Consider the following 23,731-nt stretch of genomic DNA (forward strand, 5'->3'; position numbering starts at 1 on the left):
ATGGTGTTTTTTGGATGCAACTCAGCATTTTTCTCCACCAAACACGACAAGTTGAGTTTTTACCATAAAGTTTGACTTTGGTTTCATCTGACCATATAACATTCTCCCAATCCTCTTCTGGATCATCCAAATGCTCTCTAGCCAACTTCAGATGGGCTCGGACATGTACTGGCTTAGGGGAATACTTGTGAGAAAAAAGACCAATGGATCCAGGCGCTGCTCTATCCAGGTATACACAGGATGCAGTAAGTGTTCTTAATCAAGCAATTTTATTGTACACAAAACAACAAAAGGATCATGACGCGTTTCGGGGTAAATTCCCCTTCCTCAGATGATCAGATCATCTGAGGAAGGAGAATTTACCCCGAAACGCGTCATGATCCTTTTGTTGTTTGTGTACAATAAAATTGCTTGATTAAGAACACTTACCTGCATCCTGTGTATACCTGGATAGAGCAGCACCTGGATCCATTGTTTTTTTTTTCTAACAAGTATTCCAGTTCCTACAGGGCGTTGACACGCTCCTGTGACCATCAGGCTCGGCAGCTCATCCAACTCTATCTGGTACCCCAATCAAGGGGTGATATGCGCAATTCTTCTACTTTAAGGTGAGCGGCCACCCTGACTTAAGTCCTGGGTGTACATTCAGCATACTTTTTGGTTCCCTCACCTGTCAAGGGTAATACACGAGACGCTGCCTCCCGGTTGTCTTTTTTGTCTTTATTTCTTCATGTACTGGCTTAAGCAGGGGAACACGTCTGCATGATTTGAGTCCCTGGCAACGTAGTGTGTTACTGATAGTAGCCTTTGTTACTTTGGTCCCAATACTTTGCAGGTCATTCACTAGGTCCCCCCAGGTGGTTCTGGGATTTTTGTTCACTGTTCTTGTGATCATTTTGACACCACTGGGTGAGATTTTGCATGGAGCTCCAGATTGAAGGAGATTATCAGTCGTCTTATATGTCTTCCATTTTCTAATAATTGCTCCCACAGTTGATTTCTTCACAACAAGCTGCTTGCCTTTTGCAGATTCAGTCTTCCCAGCCTTGCGCAGGTCTACAATTTTGTTTCTGGTGTCCTTCGACAGCTCTTTGGTCTTGTCCATAGTGGAGTTTGGAGTGTGACTGATGTTGTGGACAGGTGTCTTTTATACTGATAACAAGTTCAAACAGGTGCCATTAATACAGAAAACAAGTGGAGGACAGAAGAGACTCTTAAAGAAGAAGTTACAGGTCTGTGAGACCCAGAAATCTTGCTTGTTTGTAGGTGACTGTTACGCCGAGCGCTCCGGGTCCCCGCTCCTCCCCGGAGCGCTCGCTACACTCCTCTCACTGCAGCGCTCCGGTCGGTCCCACGGACCCGGGGCGCTGCGATACCGCCTCTGGCCGGGATGCGATTCGCGATGCGGGTAGCGCCCGCTCGCGATGCGCACCCCGGCTCCCGTACCTGACTCGCTCTCCGTCAGTTCTGTCCCGGCGCGCGCGGCCCCGCTCCCTAGGGCGCGCGCGCGCCGGGTCTTTGCGATTTAAAGGGCCACTGCGCCGCTGATTGGCGCAGTGGTTCCAATTAGTGTTTACACCTGTGCACTTCCCTATATCACCTCACTTCCCCTTCACTCCCTCGCCGGATCTTGTTGCCTTAGTGCCAGTGAAAGCGTTTCCTTGTGTGTTCCTAGCCTGTGTTCCAGACCTCCTGCCGTTGCCCCTGACTACGATCCTTGCTGCCTGCCCCGACCTTCTGCTACGTCCGACCTTGCTTCTGTCTACTCCCTTGTACCGCGCCTATCTTCAGCAGCCAGAGAGGTTGAGCCGTTGCTAGGGGATACGACCTGGTCACTACCGCCGCAGCAAGACCATCCCGCTTTGCGGCGGGCTCTGGTGAAAACCAGTAGTGACTTAGAACCGATCCTCTAGCACGGTCCACGCCAATCCCTCTCTGGCACAGAGGATCCACTACCTGCCAGCCGGCATCGTGACAGTAGATCCGGCCATGGATCCCGCTGAAGTTCCTCTGCCAGTTGTCGCTGACCTCACCACGGTGGTCGCCCAGCAGTCACAACAGATTGCGCAACAAGGCCAACAGCTGTCTCAACTGACTGTTATGCTACAACAGTTACTACCACAGCTCCAGCAACCATCTCCTCCGCCAGCTCCTGTACCTCCTCCGCAGCGAGTGGCCGCTTCTGGACTACGACTATCCTTGCCGGATAAATTTGATGGGGACTCTAAGTTTTGCCGTGGCTTCCTTTCCCAATGTTCATTACACTTGGAGATGATGTCGGACCAGTTCCCCACTGAAAGGTCTAAGGTGGCTTTCGTAGTCAGCCTGCTGTCTGGAAAAGCCCTGGCTTGGGCCACACCGCTCTGGGACCGCAATGACCCCGTCACTGCCTCTGTACACTCCTTCTTCTCGGAAATTCGAAGTGTCTTTGAGGAACCTGCCCGAGCCTCTTCTGCTGAGACTGCCCTGTTGAACCTGGTCCAGGGTAATTCTTCCGTTGGCGAGTATGCCGTACAATTCCGTACCCTTGCTTCTGAATTATCCTGGAACAATGAGGCCCTCTGCGCGACCTTTAAAAAAGGCCTATCCAGCAACATTAAAGATGTTCTGGCCGCACGAGAAATGCCTGCTAATCTTCATGAACTTATTCACCTAGCCACTCGCATTGACATGCGTTTTTCCGAAAGGCGTCAGGAGCTCCGCCAAGATATGGACTCTGTTCGCACGAGGCGTTTCTTCTCCTCGGCTCCTCTCTCCTCTGGTTCCCTGCAATCTGTTCCTGTGCCTCCCGCCGTGGAGGCTATGCAGGTCGACCGGTCTCGCCTGACATCTCAAGAGAGGACACGACGCCGCATGGAGAACCTCTGCCTGTACTGTGCTAGTACCGAACACTTCCTGAGGGATTGTCCTATCCGCCCTCCCCGCCTGGAAAGACGTACCCTGACTCCGCACAAAGGTGAGACAATCCTTGATGTCCACTCTGCTTCTCCACGTCTTACTGTGCCTGTGCGGATGTCTGCCTCTGCCTTCTCCTTCTCTTCTGTGGCCTTCTTAGACTCTGGATCTGCAGGAAATTTTATTTTGGCCTCTCTCGTCAACAGGTTCAACATCCCAGTGACCAGTCTCACCAGACCCCTTTACATCAATTGTATAAACAATGAAAGATTGGACTGTTCCATACGTTTCCGCACGGAGCCCCTTCTAATGAGCATCGGATCTCATCACGAGAGGATTGAACTTTTGGTCCTCCCCAATTGCACCTCGGAAATTCTCCTTGGACTTCCCTGGCTTCAACTTCATTCCCCAACCCTGGATTGGTCCACTGGGGAGATCAAGAGTTGGGGGCCCTCTTGTTCCAAGGACTGTCTAAAACCGGTTCCCAGTAACCCTTGCCGTAACTCTATGCTTCCTCCAGTAACCGGTCTCCCTAAGGCCTATATGGACTTCGCGGATGTTTTCTGCAAAAAACAAGCGGAGACTCTACCTCCTCACAGGCCTTATGATTGTCCTATCGACCTCCTCCCGGGCACTACTCCACCCCGGGGCAGAATTTATCCTCTCTCTGTCCCAGAGACTCTTGCCATGTCTGAATACGTCCAGGAGAATCTAAAAAAGGGCTTTATCCGTAAATCCTCCTCTCCTGCCGGAGCCGGATTTTTCTTTGTGTCCAAAAAAGATGGCTCTCTACGTCCTTGCATTGACTACCGCGGACTTAATAAAATCACGGTTAAGAACCGCTACCCCTTACCCCTCATCTCTGAACTCTTTGATCGCCTCCAAGGTGCCCACATCTTTACTAAATTGGACTTAAGAGGCGCCTATAACCTCATCCGCATCAGAGAGGGGGATGAGTGGAAAACAGCATTTAACACCAGAGATGGACACTTTGAGTATCTGGTCATGCCCTTTGGCCTGTGCAACGCCCCTGCTGTCTTCCAAGACTTTGTTAATGAAATTTTTCGTGATCTGTTATACTCCTGTGTTGTTGTATATCTTGATGATATCCTAATTTTTTCGGCCAATCTAGAAGAACACCGCCAGCATGTCCGTATGGTTCTTCAGAGACTTCGTGACAATCAACTCTATGCTAAAATTGAGAAATGTCTGTTTGAATGCCAATCTCTTCCTTTTCTAGGATACTTGGTCTCTGGCCAGGGACTACAAATGGATCCAGATAAACTCTCTGCCGTCTTAGATTGGCCACGCCCCTCCGGACTCCGTGCCATCCAACGTTTTTTGGGGTTCGCCAATTATTACAGGCAATTTATTCCACATTTTTCTACCATTGTGGCTCCTATTGTGGCTTTAACCAAAAAAAATGCCGATCCCAAGTCTTGGCCTCCTCAAGCGGAAGACGCCTTTAAACGACTCAAGTCTGCCTTCTCTTCGGCTCCCGTGCTCTCCAGACCTGACCCATCTAAACCCTTCCTATTGGAGGTTGATGCCTCCTCAGTGGGAGCTGGAGCTGTCCTTCTACAAAAAAACTCTTCCGGGCATGCTGTTACTTGTGGTTTTTTTTCTAGGACCTTCTCTCCGGCGGAGAGGAACTACTCCATCGGGGATCGAGAGCTTCTAGCCATTAAATTAGCACTTGAGGAATGGAGGCATCTGCTGGAGGGATCAAGATTTCCAGTTATTATTTACACCGATCACAAGAACCTCTCATACCTCGAGTCTGCCCAACGGCTGAATCCTCGTCAGGCCAGGTGGTCTCTGTTCTTTGCCCGATTTAATTTTGAAATTCACTTTCGGCCTGCTGATAAGAACATTAGGGCCGATGCTCTCTCTCGTTCCTCAGATGCTTCTGAAATTGAACTCTCTCCTCAACACATCATTCCTCCTGACTGCCTGATTTCCACTTCTCCAGCCTCCATCAGGCAAACTCCTCCAGGAAAGACCTTTGTTTCTCCACGCCAACGCCTCGGAATCCTCAAATGGGGTCACTCCTCCCATCTCGCAGGTCATGCGGGCATCAAGAAATCTGTGCAACTCATCTCTCGCTTCTATTGGTGGCCGACTCTAGAGACTGATGTGGTGGACTTTGTGCGAGCCTGCACTATCTGTGCCCGGGATAAGACTCCTCGCCAGAAGCCCGCTGGTTTTCTTCTTCCTCTGCCTGTTCCCGAACAACCTTGGTCTCTGATTGGTATGGATTTTATTACTGACTTACCCCCATCCCATGGCAACACTGTTATTTGGGTGGTCGTTGATCGATTCTCCAAAATGGCACATTTCATCCCTCTTCCTGGTCTTCCTTCAGCGCCTCAGTTGGCTAAACAATTTTTTGTACACATTTTTCGTCTTCACGGGTTGCCTACGCAGATCGTCTCGGATAGAGGCGTCCAATTTGTGTCTAAATTCTGGAGGGCCCTCTGTAAACAACTCAAAATTAAATTAAATTTTTCTTCTGCATACCATCCTCAATCCAATGGACAAGTAGAAAGAATTAACCAGATCTTGGGTGACTATTTACGACATTTTGTTTCCTCCCGCCAGGATGACTGGGCAGATCTTCTACCTTGGGCCGAATTCTCGTATAATTTCAGAATCTCTGAATCTTCCTCCAAATCCCCGTTTTTCGTGGTGTACGGCCGTCACCCTCTTCCCCCCCTCCCTACCCCCTTGCCCTCTGGTCTGCCCGCTGTGGATGAAATTTCTCGTGATCTTTCCATCATATGGAGAGAGACCCAAAATTCTCTCTTACAGGCTTCTTCACGCATGAAGAGATTCGCGGATAAGAAAAGAAGAGCTCCTCCCATTTTTTCCCCTGGAGACAAGGTATGGCTCTCCGCCAAATATGTCCGCTTCCGTGTCCCTAGCTATAAGTTGGGACCACGCTATCTTGGTCCTTTCAAGATTTTGCGCCAGATTAATCCTGTCTCTTACAAACTTCTTCTTCCTCCTTCTCTTCGTATTCCTAATGCCTTTCATGTTTCTCTTCTTAAACCACTTATCATTAACCGTTTCTCTCCCAAATCTGTTCCCCCCACTCCTGTCTCCGGCTCCTCGGACATCTTCTCCGTCAAAGAAATTTTAGCATCTAAAAAGGTCAGAGGGAAAACCTTCTTTTTAGTGGATTGGGAGGGTTGTGGTCCAGAAGAGAGGTCCTGGGAACCTGAGGACAATATCCTGGACAAAAGTCTGGTCCTCAGGTTCTCAGGCTCCAAGAAGAGGGGGAGACCCAAGGGGGGGGGTACTGTTACGCCGAGCGCTCCGGGTCCCCGCTCCTCCCCGGAGCGCTCGCTACACTCCTCTCACTGCAGCGCTCCGGTCGGTCCCACGGACCCGGGGCGCTGCGATACCGCCTCTGGCCGGGATGCGATTCGCGATGCGGGTAGCGCCCGCTCGCGATGCGCACCCCGGCTCCCGTACCTGACTCGCTCTCCGTCAGTTCTGTCCCGGCGCGCGCGGCCCCGCTCCCTAGGGCGCGCGCGCGCCGGGTCTTTGCGATTTAAAGGGCCACTGCGCCGCTGATTGGCGCAGTGGTTCCAATTAGTGTTTACACCTGTGCACTTCCCTATATCACCTCACTTCCCCTTCACTCCCTCGCCGGATCTTGTTGCCTTAGTGCCAGTGAAAGCGTTTCCTTGTGTGTTCCTAGCCTGTGTTCCAGACCTCCTGCCGTTGCCCCTGACTACGATCCTTGCTGCCTGCCCCGACCTTCTGCTACGTCCGACCTTGCTTCTGTCTACTCCCTTGTACCGCGCCTATCTTCAGCAGCCAGAGAGGTTGAGCCGTTGCTAGGGGATACGACCTGGTCACTACCGCCGCAGCAAGACCATCCCGCTTTGCGGCGGGCTCTGGTGAAAACCAGTAGTGACTTAGAACCGATCCTCTAGCACGGTCCACGCCAATCCCTCTCTGGCACAGAGGATCCACTACCTGCCAGCCGGCATCGTGACAGTGACCAAATACTTGTTTCCCATGATAATTTGCAAATAAATTCTTTAAAAATCAGACAATGTGATTTTATGGATTTTTTTTCTCATTATGTCTCTTATAGTTGAGGTATACCTATGATGAAAATTACAGGAATCTCTCATCTTTTTAAGTGGGAGAACTTACACAATTGGTCGCTGACTAAATACTTTTCCCCCCGCTGTATATTTATTCTTATTATTATGAGGAGGATGGAGTTAGAAATAAACAATTCCAGCTTGGTGCAACTGAGGTTTGAAACACGTTTCTTCTCTTCTACTGTATTTCATGGATCCCAAACAATGTATATAATCTGTATACAAAATCAATCTCCAGAGGTTTCCCCAGTAATATGAGGAAACTAATTACACTAAACACGATGGAGCTAGGAAAGTGTATTCTGCTGATAACAGCTCCAGAACATTCCAATTACAGCCAATATCCAGGCAAATCTCTGTAGGGCATTTAGTAGTCAATGATGCCATTAAGACCCCTTAATTTCAAGTGTAAACGCTTCCAGTGTTATTTCACAATACTGGGGTAATATTAACCATATTACTCAAGTTAATATCAGTATAGTTGACCTAATTACAGTATATGCTGAAATATACCCAGATGTATTCCCTTCATACTTTATTATAATGGGTTGACTTGTACATGTGATTTCATTTTTATTTTGCAGAAAACACAATTTTTTTTCACTGGTGATCACATTACTGTTCTCAAAAATTCTAGGATACACCCACATATTTCTACTCCTGCTTTCTTGTTTATATAGGCTATACTTACTGTATAAACTGCAGGGTGGAATTCTCAAATTTAGACATTTCTTATACTTCATCCAAGTTAGCAGGATAACAATATGGTATAAAGAAGACCAAGGGAGAGGGAATGCATATGTTTTGGTTTACTGTTATTACAATTATTTAGAATTATAAAAAAAAAAAACTTTTTTATCACCCGCCTTTTCCTGCAGCTGGCCGATGAACATAGATGGGTATTTTATTTGCACATGCCTTACACACACAACAGAAAATCTGCGCAAAAGAATGTAATTTTATACAGAAGTTAAAAAGTCATTATTTACAAATATTAAACATTTTGTATAGTAAATATAGACATTTACCCTCTTTTTTAGGTTGTCTAACCATCCATTTTGATTTTCTTTATTCCAATAGCAAAAAATTTGCTGGTGTACTTTATCATCAACTATAATACATCAAAGTGTGTGTGTAAAATACAAAATGCCAGCGAATTTTACACTGGTGTTGTTAACAAAAAATACATCCTCCAATCCAATATCTCTATAGTAGATTTGCAATTCTGTTTGTATATAGTATCAGTCTTTGTGAAAGTGGTAATTGTAGACAGACATACTTTTATTTGTGGTTTTAGGAGGATTGCTAGGGCCGTATTTACCATTAAAGGGGGTACTCCGGCACTTAGACATCTTATCCCTTATCCAAAGGATAGGGGATAAGATGCCTGATCGCGGGGGTCCCGCCACTGGGGACCCCCGTGATCTTGCACGCCGCACCCTGTTTATAATCAGTCCCCAGAGCGTGTCCGCTCCGGGTCTGATTACTGTTGATCAATAGGGGATAACATGTCTAAGTGCCGGAGTACCCCTTTAAGCACCTGTGGGTCTGTGCCCAGGGCAGCAATGTTGAGGGGGACAGCACTTCTGTGGGTAAAAAAAAATTATAATAAGCTGAACACTTTACCTGAAGATCTGCAGCTGCAGATGCTCATTGTGTTGTAGATTTGTAATTGAGTTCACAATTTTTTGTGTATGGGGGTGAGATTTATAGTGAATCTATACAGCTGTAACACATCAGTATTTCTGACAGATTTACATGGAAAAAGTCTGATGTTTGTGCAATCACCCTAATGGGATGTATTCAGTCCAAGCAGAGCAGTATGAATAGTAAATATGGTCCCAGGGACTGCTCTTTCAAGGAGCTGTCCAGGAATATTCATGTGTTGTGCCGGTATTATGGCTCAGCTCCATCAAAATAGGCTATACTGCAATAACACAAAACTTGCGCTTAGGTATTGTGAAATTTGTTTTTTTGGGGGGAAAAAAGCAGCAAAGTTTTTGCAATACTGAAAAAAAAATGTATTGTATGCTTGCTCAAAATCCCACATATGAGCCATATGATGTGAGAAAACAGTACCAAGTATTCAACTTCTGTGCTAGAGAAATGAAGCAGTAGGGTATGTTCACATGGTGGAAAATTTGCAGAATGTCCCATTGTTACACAAAAATAAAGTCTATTTGTCTTGTGCGTGGTCTGTGGTCATTCCCACGCCAGTTATGCAGCAGCACCTATAAGACCCTCCTTTTGTTTCTATCCCCCTTCATTTGCTATATTAATCTGCTTCTGAGTGTCGCCGGATTAAGTCAGAGTGCAGCGTCTGTCTATTCACTATACCTACCATAGAGTTGCGCCTATTTATAACCCCAGAAGGTAAGTATACCACTAAGGTGGTTTGGTTTCGCACCAACTTGAAATCTACACAAGAGAGTGGTTCTTTTCCTGTTTTCAAAATCAATAGGACTTTAGGACCATTGACCATGGCTTTGAAACAGTCGCGGCGCAGTGCTGCATGTGGGTGAAGGTTTTGCCATGTGCACAAACCCTAATCCCTGTTATGATTGGCGCTGCGGTCAGACGTGCTGGCCACAAGCGCACCCCCTCTTCTGTCAGCGCTACGATTCGCATGTCAGGGTGCGATCGCGCGTAGCCTGCTGCCCGTTCCTTACCCCACTCTCCTCGTGCCTCATTCGTCCTCTCTGTCCCTGAGAATTAAAGGGCCAGTGCACCCTTAATTAGTACATGTCCGGCACTGACCTTATATAGTTCCTTACTTCCTCCTGAACCCTGCTGGATCTTTGTGCCACTACAGCCTTAGAGAAAGTGTTCCGTTTGTGTCTTGCCTTGACGTGTACCTGACCTCTTTTGCTACGTATCCTGACCTTGCTCCTGTGCTGCCTGCCTTCTGATTTCTCGCTACATGACCTGACCTTGCTACTGTGCCGCCAGCCCTTACCTCCTGCCTGTCCTGATTTCGTGTTTGCCACATCCTTCCTGTGCCATGTTTCACCTCGGCTGCCTGTGTGGAAGAGTCGCATCAGGGGTAGCGACCTGGGTGCCGCCTGCTGCAGCAAGTCCATCCCGCTGTGCAGCGGGCTCTGGTGAAAACCAGCAGCACCTTAGACTCTGCTCCTTGGTATGGCCCACGCCATCATCCACACAGGTTCAGCGGATCCACTTCACCACTGGCGTTACAATCCCTTACTAGTTTACATCCCTATTACTGGGATATATAACAAAACTAATTCTGCTTTAGACTGTACCATAGCTATAGTAGATTTTCTTGATATATGGAAGGGGGATGTTACAGTGAGTTCATTAATGCAACTTTTGCCGTTCTGTTGCTAGGTGAATACGGAAATCTTGTAATGTTGTAAGATGCTGCCAGCTGTGTTGATGAGCAGGAACAGTTTTGCAGCCCACTGTTGGTATCTTTGGTTACTAATACATTCAGTAGTCACATGTTCTTCCAATCCAGCATTATTTAGCAATGTTATTCTGATCTTGCACAATGCTAAGGTAAATGGAGGTTTGTTTAGAGATTCCATTGACATCTAGTGAGAGATATTAGTATTGCACAAATGTTTAAAAGATCAAGAGATTTTCTTTCCCTTAAAAGAACATAGCAGCACTTCTGTGCTAAATAATTAAATCTGCCTTTATGTGTTAGGGAGACAAATAATTTTAGAGTCCTAGAGCAAAGTTCAGAGCCTTTGTTGATCCAACTATTACAAGCAGACGGTAAGGTTCTAATTGTTTTGTGTGATTCAAAGGGGTATTCCCAACTCACAAAGATACCTGCTATCCACAGTATAGGGAATAACAAGCTGATTGTTGGGGGAAAAACTGTCCCCCACTCGGCAATGTTCTGAAGTCCCAGGGGAATGAATAGGGCAATGACTGCCCACAACCAGTTCTTTCATTTGGAAGGGACAAGTTTCCTCTGTTTTTGATCAATGGGGGATAAGTGCGTTATCCCCGTTCTTGTGGATAAGGGAAAACATTGCTAGTTTGAAAAATGAAGCTAAGCTAAAAGCTCTTTTTTATATATGCCGTGTGTGTACTCACTTTCTTTGCTTTACCACTCTGCCTCACTATTAGAGTATGCTTACATGTACTGCATATGCTGAAGATTTGATGCTGTGTAAATCAATAAGCTTTGTTTTGTCCTATACAATCCATAGTTTGAAACCCCAAAATATTCATGTGTTCAAGAGGAAGGGTAAGCTGCTGCCAGATAGAGGACTTTTGACTAAAGTTTATGGGAACTTTAACAGGAGAAACAGTTACCTCTCATATCTATCTATACGCTTGTGCTAAACTACTGTGAGGTGAGAGACTGAAAACGTCCAAGACGTCGAAGGGAGTTGGGGAATCAGGAGTTGCAAAACATATCCACAACCCAGATGTAGCTTTGACAACATTATGCCCTGTTATATACCTTTAGCACAGATAGCACAGTATGTAGATGTTTGTTAGCTGTACTGTATACTTCGGTGTTGGCTGTACTGGCTATCAGCGTTGTTAAACTCAGATTGAAGAGATCAATATTCGGGGGTATTCATTCTTAATTTTTATAATAGCACCTTAGGTTCATTTTGCTCTTTAGGTTAATTTACTAGTTGATTATATGATAATTTGGTAGATTGTTTCATGCATTTGTAATTTTTTTTAGATGTTACAGATCTCTGCCCGACAAGAAAGAAAAATCCTATTGGTCATACTTGTCAAAAGACTTGTACAAAGGCCCAAGACTGCCCAAGGAAGAGGCTGAAATGTTTATGTGACGGAGAATGTGGAATGAGCTGCATTACACGTACGTCTACATTTTGTATCATTAGATCAGTAGACTGGTCAATCTTTTACTTGAAAAATATAAATGAATGGGCAGTTATTTAAAGGGATATTCTTGTGTAAAATACAAAAAGATGTATAGTTACTAGCACATTTCTTCTTGTGTTTGTGGTTGGAGAGTGGTATTGCCCACCCACCCAGCCAATCAGCATTTGAGGTGGGGCACTGCTGAGTGGAGAACACCATTGCACCGCCCCAAACACAAACAAAACTGTGCAACAACACCAGCTCTGGGAGAATGACGATGGTGGGGGGAGCAAGGTAGGTAAGTATATGTTTTTTTTATGTTTTTTTGCCAGGCTCAGCACATTTTCAGGTAACACTTACAACTCAAACTACCCCTTAAGCAGAAGTACAATAGCATTGCCAAGGACTTCTGGGTGCCCCACTGGGCATCTTCTATCTACATCTATAGGCATGGTCTGACAGCTACACTGCTATTGGTGTTGCCTCCATGCCTTTGTAGCAAATGATCATAAAATGTAGAAACCTAGGCACTGGTTCCAAGTCACGTAGAGTAGATATTCATTTACAGTGTCCTGATAATAAGTAATAAAGCAGCCAATAATAGTCACATAGCACAATCCCTACATGGTGTGATGGATGCAAGCAGTATAGCAAGTAGTGAAAAATTATGGCTACAATGATAATCAAATATACCTATTGTCAAGTCGAAATGCACTAATGTAGAAGAATGTGCAATTACAAGTCCCATTAGACCTGAAGAATGATAATGATATGCTGGGAGTTATTTATTAGGAAGCAAGGTGTCAGCCATCATCTTTGACTGGTAAAAAAAAGAAAATGGCAGCAGCACACTTGGTCAACAAAATGGAGGCTCTTAGCACACTTTTTGATCAAAACGTGTCCCCCCAACTACATCATCTTTGACTGGACCTTGAGTGACTATAGCACTGATTAGATGCAGTCAATGGCAGATTAAACATTTACATCCAGACACATTTTTGTTTTCTTCTTTATATAGCCCAGACGGCCATAAAGACTTCTTTCAGACATACTATAATAAAACTCCACTCCCCTCTGTCCAACACTTATGGGTTATAGACGTGATGTCACATGCCAGCTCAGGCAATCAGAGGCTGAGACAGGACAACACTGCACCCACTGATTGGATGAGTGGGCACGTGATGTCACATCACCCAACCTGGAAGTGCCAGACAGAGGGTAGCAGTGTGGGAGCAAGAAAGTTAGAGACAGTTATATACATGATGTTTTTTTTAAAAAGGACATCTGCAGCAAAAAACAACTTATCCCTTATCCACAGGATAGGGGATAAGTGTTTGATTGCAGGGGTCTGAACGCTGGGACCCCCTGCGATCTCCTGCCTCCTCCATGTAGTTCTATGGGAGAGGCAGGGAGGCATCGTTCGACGCTACGTGCATTAGATGCTCAAATCGAGCGGCAATGCGGGGCCCCACTTGGGAGATCGCGGGTAGACCCCCCCCCCCCTTGCGATCAAACACTTATCCCCTATCCTGTGGATAGGCGATAAGATTTTTTTTGCTGCAGATGTCCTTTAATGCCTCTCCCTGGCCAGATTTTAAAGAGAGGTTTTTAACCAGACAACCCTTTAACCCTTATACTAGCTTTTACCATTTTCACATGCTGCCACTGTACCACTGTCCCATAATGATCTTCGCTATTATGCCCTAATGATCTGTGCCACTGTTTAGGATGGGTTAATGTGCGGCCTTAATCTGTGAGTGACTACCGCTGTACTATTTTTGCCGAGTGTCGATGCAAGAAAATTCACACCAGGCCAAGTTGGTATGAGTTCCCTTCTCGGTACGGACTCCAGGGAGTTCTGTTTATTATCCGGAAATCACATTAGTTTTTTACAATCTGACAAAAGGGGGAAGGGTAGAGGGTAAAACTATGAATCGTTCTATATGCTGATTGGTCATTTGAGCTTGGCGTAGCATAAGTCATTTATGTTTCAACGTCTCTAGCTTGAGATTTCTCCATCTTTCCACAAAGTCCAATGTTTAGACTTCTTGTATCCATAGTCTTCATCTCAAGGTTCTAGTCTTGATTACTGGCAAAGAGCAAGCAGAAATGTTTTGAAATAAGGAAAGCAAAAGTTCTTCTGCAATGTTTAGCAATGGCATATAGCATTTTAGCAAAGGAATATGAGTATAGATATAGCGATCAATATATCAGAATATTATGGACCCAACACCACCATACACTACTGTTTTGTGCATCTATGCCCCTAATGATCTGTGCAATGATGCCCCTAATAATCTGTGTCACTATGCCCATAATGATCTATGCCACCATACACAATACCTTAAAGGGGTACTCCGCTGCTCAGAGTTTGGAACAAACTGTTGCGAACACTGGAGCCGGCGCCAGCAGCTATCACGCTCCCTCCCATAGACTTGCATTGAGGGGGCGGGGTGTGATGTCACGAGCGTTCAGAATAGTTTGAACCAAACGCTGAGCAGCGGAGTACCCCTTTAATGATCTTTGCCACAGTGTCCTAATGAACTGTGCCACCTTACTCCTCATTTATTGTGCCCCCATATATCTAATGATCTGTGCCACAATGCCCTAATTTACTGTGTCATCATGCCACTGATGATCTATGCCATCATCGTGCCCCAAAAGTACTGTGCCATGGTGACCCTATTACACTGTACCACCAGGCCCCTAATGTACTGTGACACTGTGTTCTTATTTGTGCTCACATGCCCCCTGACCATAAATTTGTTGCCTGAAAGCAGGACATGATGAGAGTTGAAGTTTTGCTCCATCTGAAGGTCCACAGATTGGGGGACATTGACCCTAAATAGCGTGTTCCCCTGGTTGTACTTAAGGACGCCAATACAATTGTTTATGGAGACTGGAATGTAGATTCAGAATGTGATGAGAGGGGCCTGTAGGCTCAGCTAACTAAGAGGACCTGTCGAAATTGCAACGGTACAATCCCCATTGCAATTGCGACCGTTGCAATGCCTTTAATGGGGATTTTAGGTGCAGCACATTTGTTGCAAAATTTCAGCGATTATAAATCAGTTCTATTCATCTGAATGAGGATATGTGCAAACATTTCTGAAACTAGCCTACTGTGTGGAAACTCACCCTAAGCAAAGTTTATATATTGTTGAGCACCAGCATGTTAATTACAAATGTGTTATTCTCAGACTGCATATTTACAAAGCAATTCACACCTATAGTGAATCAGCATGTAAATGGTTATGTTACTTTTATAAACTATATTGGGATGTGAGATGTGGTTCTCCTGGAATATATTAATAGAACTCAATTAGCAGAACAGAAGATGTGCCCTAATTTCCTAATATAGTGTCTACAAACATTTTATCTAGCACCAGCCTTCAGAGCCATGGCTATAGCAAAATAGTGTTTGCTAGCTCATATTTTAGCTGCAAAGTTACATTATGGATCCTTGGACATATCCACAGTGTTTTATAGAGATGGTTAACATTTATATATGTTCTTGTCCCCAGAGGGGCTCACAATTTTTTTAACATTTTTTTTTTTTAGATTCATTTCTTTTTATTTTCAAACAACAATTTAACAATTAGACATTTTCCACAAATACATACCGTATTTATTGGGGTATACCACGCACCGGCCTATAACACGCACCCTCATTTTACCAAGGATAAGGATACCCCTGCCTTTCCTGGGGTCTAGAGCCCTGCTGCTGCCGATTCTCTCCTGCTGGCTATCTGCGCCGCTGCTCGTTCTCTCCCCCTGACTATCGGTGCCGGCTCCCCATTGCCGGCGCCGATAGCCAGGGGGAGAGAAGCGGCGCCGACAGCCAGGGGGAGAGAAGGGGCAGCGGCATGACGTCATGCGCCGCGCCGTGCAGCGCATAGCAACGACACAGGGGACGCACACCAGAGGCCTGAAGCAGAACGGACCCGACCCCGGCAACAGGTAATTATGCAACCGGGGATGTGGGGAGGCAACGGGGCAGCGGTGCCGGCAATGGGTGCCGCTGCCCCTTCCCTCCCCCTGGCTGTCGGCGCCGCCGCCCCATTGCCGGCGCCGCTTCTCTCCCTCTGGCTATCGGCGCCGGCAATGGGGCGCTGGCACCGATAGTCAGGGGGAGAGAACGGGCAGCGGCGCCGATAGCAGGGGGAGAGAAGGGCCGGCAGCAGCGGCTTATCGGCGTATAACACGCACATAGACTTTAGGCTAAAAATTTTTGCCTTAAAAGTGCATGTTATACGCCGATAAATACGGTACATTTCCATTTAATCGATCATTTACAACTGTATAATTAAAAAACCTATACAAAAAATACTATTTTACAGCCTCAAAACGTGATAAGTGTCTACATCCACCATTTCACGTTTACTGCAGTGTGCTGTTTTATTCCCTTTAAATTTGTTTACCATATTTGGAGAATAGTGTAGCCTATGTACAATCTTAAATTGCATTAGTCTGTATGATTGGTTACTCAAGATCTTTTGAGGGCTATTTATTATTTGTTCCTATTGTGTTTCTGTAAGAAAAAAAAATCTTTCTCCCACTTACCTCGACTATTAAAGTGACATTTATTTGCTACCTCTTTCATCAGCATTTTATATATCATAGATATAGTATAGTGTGTTTCAATATCAAATATCTCTTTTTTATGTGATGCAAACTAAGCGTGTAATATTTGTACCATTCTATAGCGCTGTGAATCCTTTAAATGATATTTGTAAAATATCATAACTAGCAACCTTATTCTCAGTGATCAACTGTTCCACACGTATAATATTGTGTTTTTCCCAGAATCCATAGTCCTCTATTTTATAAAACTCAGGGAAGTTTTTATTATTCCATAAATGAGTGTATTTCGTGCAGCCCTTAACTCCCATTTCTTTTTTTAATTTTAGACCACAATGCATCAATTTGATGTAGTATAATGTATTTTATTTTTACCAAAACCTTGTGCTAACCCTCCTGACTCAATTATATCAAATACATTTCCCCTCTGATACCCAAAACTTTCTCTATAAAACTCCCAGAATAATTCTCCCCTATGTTCAGAACTTTGGGCCAGTTGTGATGCCCAGTAATATACCTTGAAATTTGGTATGGCCATCCTCCTGCTTGTTTGGGCAGGATCATATATTTCAGTTTCATACGCACACTCTTGTTACCCCAAATTGCTTTATTCATCATATTATCTGTTTCTTTAAACCATCTCTATCCTATATAAATAGGTGAAAAAAAAGTAAGAATCTGTTGCAGAATCACCATATTAACCAGTCAGACATTGATATAAGCCATATTTCTATTTTTTTTTTCATTGTCTCAATTGATTGTTTTAAATTAATTTTATTATAGTCTTGTGTCCTTGCATTAATTTCTATACCTAAATATTTGAAAGATTTTGGGTATCTTATCACATGTAGCTCATCAATATCAAATATCAATATCAAAACCTGACAGGGTACCAAAATCTTTGATTATCTGCATGATTGATCTAATATTTTCATGGGGTTTATTGATGAAAAGCAGAATGTCGTCTGCATAATATACAGTATAGCCTTTCGGTTTTTGATCTTATACCCAAAACCTTCAAAACTACCATGTTCCTTAAAGCTGCGAGTGGTTCCAAAAACAAAATTAACAATTGTGGAGAAAGGGGGCAGCCCTTTCTTGTGCCTCTTTCAAAGCAAAACCCATCCATTATTCCATGATTAATCTTAATTCGGGCTTGAGCTCCAGCATACATTGTTTTAATCATACCTATGAAACCTTCCCCAAACCCAGCTTTTTCCAACACTTTGCATAGGAATGCCCACTCCACCCTGTCAAATGCTTTGGCCGCATCAAGTGAAAGGATGGAGCGGGCCATCCTGCTACCAATTTGCATTGCTACATGGGTCTTCCTTATGTTGTCAAATACATTTCTTTTGGACATAAAGTACGCCTGTTCTTCACCCTTTAAGCAGTTCATCAGTAGTTTAATGCTTAATGCCTTTGAGAAAAGTTTAAAATCAGTGTTTAAGGGAAATTGGGTGATGTGCGTCAGCTTCTTTTGGAATTTTACCTTTTTTTTTTTTTAAGGATGATTAAGGCCTCTCGAAATGTACCGGGCAGCCTCCCATGTTTACAGGATTCTATAATCACCTCCCTTAGCTTAGTCAATAAGGTAGCATCAAATTTGTGATAGACTTCAAACGGAAGTCATCGAGTCCCAGGGCAGTGTTCCCAGAAAAAGATTTTAAAGCATTGGCTAACTCTATAGTCTTTATAGGGCCATCTAAAGTGTTTCTTTGGTCCAAAGACATCTCAGGCAAGTGTATACCTTTGAAATATGTCTCAATACCCTCACTATTAACCCCTTAAGGACCAAGCATTATTCTGTTTTTGCACTTTGGTTTTTTCCTCCTCACCTTTTAAAAATCATAACCCTTTTAATTTTGCACCTAAAAATCCATATGAGGGCTTATTTTTTGCACCACCAATTCTACTTTGTAATGACATCAGTCATTTTACCCAAAAATCTACAGTGAAACGGGAAAAAAAAATCATTGTGCGACAAAAATCAAGAAAAAACACAATTTTATCAATTTTGGGGCTTCCGTTTCTACGCAGTATATTTTTCGGTAAAAATGAAACTTTTTCTTTATTCTGTAGGTCCATATGATTAAAATTATACCCTACTTATATAGGTTTGATTTTGGCGTACTTTTGAAAAAATCATAACTACATGCACGAAAATTCCTCTTCTGACCCCTATAACTTTTTTATTTTTCCACATACAGGTTAGTATGAGGGCTCAATTTTTGCGACGTGATCTGAAGTTTTAATGGTTACCATTTTGTTTTGATCAGACTTTTTGATCACCTTTTATTCCTGTTTTTATGGTATAAAAAGTGACCAACAGTGGGGATCAAAAGTTTGGGCACTCCAGGTAAAAATTTGTATTAATGTGTATAAAGAAGCCAAGGAAACATGGAAAAATCTCCAAAAGGCATCAAATTACAGATTATACATTCTTATAATATGTCAACAAAAGTTAGATTTTATTTCCATCATTTACACTTTCAAAATAACAGAAAACAAAAAAATGGCGTCTTCAAAAGTCTGCAAGAGTTAATATCTTGTACTGCCCCCTTTGGCAAGTATCACAGCTTGTAAATGCTTTTTGTAGCCAGCCAAGAGTCTTTCAATTCTTGTTTGAGGTATCTTTGCCCATTCTTCCTTAAAAAGTCTTCCAGTTCTTTTAGATTTCTGAGCTGTCTATCACGCACTGCTCTTTTAAAGGACAACTGCAGCGCTAGCAAATTAGGGCCCAAATGTAATAATAACACAAGCTATATAAGTTTCTAAATGGGATCCATTACCTGGCTGGTCCCGTTTCTCCGCTATGCCGCCACCGGAAGTCATCACCTGGTCCCCTAACGTGCATAGCGTCGTCCTATTATTCTCTATGCAGCCGCCATCTTGGTCGACGCTACGTCACAAATGCCCATAATGCGCCGGGGGATTGCTTCACTCCCCCAGCAAAGTTTTCTGAAGCTAGAGCAGGGAGGAGCGAGGGCAGAGGCCGGATCGCACGTTTGCAGGACATAAGCCCCGCCCCTTAGGTTCAGAAATCTCCCTTCACACCCCCCACTCTTACATTACACAAGAAGCAGGGGAAGAGTGAGGACGTATACAGCTCTGCACACAGCTCCATACACAGCTCCATCCCCCGCACACAGCTCGGTACACAGCTCCATCCCCCGTACATAGCTCCATCCCCTCCCCCTGCTCTGTCTCCCAAGGACCTCATCTACCACGGGGAGGCTGCAAGTTTGCACGGGGAAAACACAGAGCGGGGGAGGGGAGAGAGGACGTCCGTGCAGAGCTCCTTCACCTCCATAATGATGTGTCAGGAGGACAGACTGCACTGCACGGGGCTGAGGATTTCTGTGTGTGAAGGAGACACAGACTGCAGGGGAATATCATACTGGGGATGAATTCTGTGTGTGTGTGTGGGGGGGGGGCACCTGAATGACACATGCTGGGAGTTGTAGTCCCTGTTATGTGTGTGAATGCCAGTGTTTCCCAACCAGGGAATGCTGGGAGTAGTAGTTTTGTTACATCTGGAGGCACCCTGGTTGGGAAGCACTGGTGTATGGACTACAACCCCCTGGAGACTACTGAGATACAATATAGGTGTTGGGGAACTACAACTCCCAGGAGACTACTGAGATACAATAGAGGTGTTGGTGAACTACAGCTCCCAGGAGACTACTAAGATACAATATAGGTGTTGGTGAACTACAACCCCCAGGAGACTACAGAGATACAATAGAGGTGTTGATGAACTACAAATCCCAGGAGACTACTGAGATACAATATAGGTGTTGGTGAAATACAACTCCCAGGAGACTACTCAGATACAATAGAGATGTTGGTGAACTACAACTCCCAGGAGACTACTAAGATACATCATAGGTGTTGGTGAACTACAACTCCCAGGAGACTACTAAAATACAATAGAGGTGTTGATGAACTACAACTCCCAAGAGACTACTGAGATACAATAGAGGTGTTGGTGAACTACAACCCCCATGAGACTACAGAGGCCGCATGCTGGTGTTATACCACAGACTGAAGACTCCTGAATGACACATGCTGGGAGTTGTAGTCCCTTTTGTGTGTGTATGCCAGTATATCCCAATCAGGGCTGAGTTATATCAGTGTCCCGTGTATAACTCTGCACAGACTGTATATATATATATATATATATATATATATATATATATATATATATATACAGCCTGTGCAGAGCTATACACAGGACACTGATATAACTCAGCCCTGATTGGGATATACTGGCATACACACACAAAAGGGACTACAACTCCCAGTATGTGTCATTCAGGAGTCTTCAGTCTGTGGTATAACACAAGCATGCTGCCTCAGTAGTCTCATGGGGGTTGTAGTTCACCAACACCTCTATTGTATCTCAGTAGTCTCCTGGGAGTTGTAGTTCATCAACACCTATATTGTATCTTAGTAGTCTCCTGGGGGTTGTAGTTCATCAACACCTATATTGCATCTAAGTAGTCTCCTGAGGGTTGTAGTTCATACACCAGTGTTTCCCAACCAGGGTGCCTACAGATGTTGCAAAACTACTACTCCCAGCAATCCCTGGTTGGGAAACACTGGCATACACACACATAACAGGGACTACAACTCCCAGCATGTGTCATTCAGGAGTCCCCCCCTCACACATAGAAATCATCCCTAGTATGATATTTATTCCCCTGCAGTCTGTGTCTCCTTCACACACAGAAATCCTCAGCCCCGTGCAGTGCAGTCTGTCCTCCTCACATATCATTATGGAGGTGAAGGAGCTCTGCACGGACGTCCTCTCTCCCCTCTCCTGCTCTGTGTTTTCCCTGTGCAAACTTGCAGCCTCCCCGTGGTAGATGAGGTCCTGGGGAGACAGAGCAGGGGGAGGGGATGGAGCTATATGTGGGGGATGGAGCTGTGTACAGAGCTGTGTACGTCCTCGCTCTCCCCCTACTTCTTGTGTAATGTAAGAGAAGGGGGGTGTGAAGTGAGATGTCCGAACCCAAGGGGCGTGGCTTATGTCCTGCAGACGTGCGATTACGGCCTCTGCCCTCGCTCCTCCCCGCTCTAGCTTCGGAAAACTTCGGAGAGCGAAGGGGAGGAGGGAGAGCAGCAGCTAACAGGAAGCTGGCGCAGGGAGTCATGGGAAATGTAGTCTTTATGACATGGCTGCTTACTGCTACAGGTGGCAATTACAAGAGAATGGCTGGGCCATATTTGACAAATGAGGTATCGTTGGAAAGGTCCTTGAAAGAGCTATCAGATGAGGTAAACTTTGTTTTACGTATGAGCGCTGCAGATGTCCTTTAAGGTCTATCCATAGATTTTCAATTATGTTGAGGTCAGGATATTGTGAAGGCCATGGCAAAACCTTCAGTTTACGCCTCTTAATGTAATCCCCCGTGGATTTTGAGGTGTGTTTAGGATCATTATCCATTTGTAGAAGCCATCCTCTCTTTAACTTCAGCATTTTCACAGATGGCATCAAGTTAGCATCCAAAATTTGCTGAAATGTTATTGAATCCATTTTTTCTTCTACTCGTGAGATGTTCCCGGTGCCACTGGCTGCAATACAAACCCAAAGCATGATTGATCCACCCCTATGCTTAACAGTTGGTCAGAGGTTGGTCAGAGGTTCTTTTCATTAAATTCTGTTCCCCTTCTTCTCCAAACGTACCTTTGCTCATTCCGGCCAAAAAGTTCAATTTTAACCTCATCGGTCCACAGAACTTGTTTCCAAAATGCATCAGGCTTGTCTATATGTTCATTTGCAAAGTTCAAATGCTGATTTTTTGTCGTGAGGACGTAGAAGAGGTTTTTGTTACGCCGAGCGCTCCGGGTCCCCGCTCCTCCCCGGAGCGCTCGCTTCACTCCCTCCGCTGCAGCGCTCCGGTCACGTCCTCTGACCCGGGGCGCTGCGATCCCGCTGCCAGCCGGGATGCGATTCGCGATGCGGGTAGCGCCCGCTCGCGATGCGCACCCCGGCTCCCCTACCTGACTCGCTCCCCGTCTGTTCTGTCCCGGCGCGCGCGGCCCCGCTCCCTAGGGCGCGCGCGCGCCGGGTCTCTGCGATTTAAAGGGCCACTGCGCCGCTGATTGGCGCAGTGGTTCCAATTAGGGTTTTCACCTGTGCACTTCCCTATATTACCTCACTTCCCTTGCACTCCCTTGCCGGATCTTGTTGCCTTAGTGCCAGTGAAAGCGTTCCTTGTGTGTTCCTTGCCTGTGTTTCCAGACCTTCTGCCGTTGCCCCTGACTACGATCCTTGCTGCCTGCCCCGACCTTCTGCTACGTCCGACCTTGCTTCTGCCTACTCCCTTGTACCGCGCCTATCTTCAGCAGCCAGAGAGGTGAGCCGTTGCTAGTGGATACGACCTGGTCACTACCGCCGCAGCAAGACCATCCCGCTTTGCGGCGGGCTCTGGTGAAAACCAGTAGTGGCTTAGAACCGGTCCACTAGCACGGTCCACGCCAATCCCTCTCTGGCACAGAGGGTCCACTACCTGCCAGCCGGCATCGTGACAGTAGATCCGGCCATGGATCCCGCTGAAGTTCCTCTGCCAGTTGTCGCTGACCTCACCACGGTGGTCGCCCAGCAGTCACAACAGATAGCGCAACAAGGCCAACAGCTGTCTCAACTGACCGTTATGCTACAACAGTTGCTACCACAGCTTCAGCAGTCATCTCCTCCGCCAGCTCCTGCACCTCCTCCGCAGCGAGTGGCCGCTCCTGGGATACGCTTATCCTTGCCGGATAAATTTGATGGGGACTCTAAGTTTTGCCGTGGCTTTCTTTCCCAATGTTCCCTGCATCTGGAGATGATGTCGGACCTGTTTCCCACTGAAAGGTCTAAGGTGGCTTTCGTAGTCAGTCTTCTGTCCGGAAAAGCCCTGTCATGGGCCACACCGCTCTGGGACCGCAATGACCCCGTCACTGCCTCTGTACACTCCTTCTTCTCGGAAATCCGAAGTGTCTTTGAGGAACCTGCCCGAGCCTCTTCTGCTGAGACTGCCCTGTTGAACCTGGTCCAGGGTAATTCTTCCGTTGGCGAGTATGCCGTACAATTCCGTACACTTGCTTCAGAATTGTCCTGGAATAATGAGGCCCTCTGCGCGACCTTCAAAAAAGGCCTATCCAGCAACATTAAAGATGTTCTGGCCGCACGAGAAATTCCTGCTAATCTACATGAACTTATTCACCTAGCCACTCGCATTGACATGCGTTTTTCTGAAAGGCGTCAGGAACTCCGCCAAGATATGGACTCTGTTCGCACGAGGCGTTTCGTCTCCTCGGCTCCT

At 45.5% G+C, this 23,731-nt stretch overlaps 1 protein-coding gene across 2 annotated transcripts in view; it reads left to right on the forward strand.

The window, feature by feature from the left end:
• The window catches only part of LOC130293862 (beta-2-glycoprotein 1-like), a 76,574-nt gene that overhangs the window by 3,418 nt on the left and 49,425 nt on the right, over positions 1-23,731 (forward strand). For both annotated transcript variants that reach the window (XM_056543053.1, XM_056543054.1), the window contains exon 2: positions 11,692-11,832. In XM_056543053.1, the coding sequence (XP_056399028.1) occupies positions 11,692-11,832 (141 nt within the window). The remainder of the gene's footprint in view (positions 1-11,691; positions 11,833-23,731) is intronic.

The sequence above is a fragment of the Hyla sarda genome, chromosome 10, assembly GCF_029499605.1.
Source record: "Hyla sarda isolate aHylSar1 chromosome 10, aHylSar1.hap1, whole genome shotgun sequence".
Classification (NCBI taxonomy): domain Eukaryota; kingdom Metazoa; phylum Chordata; class Amphibia; order Anura; family Hylidae; genus Hyla; species Hyla sarda.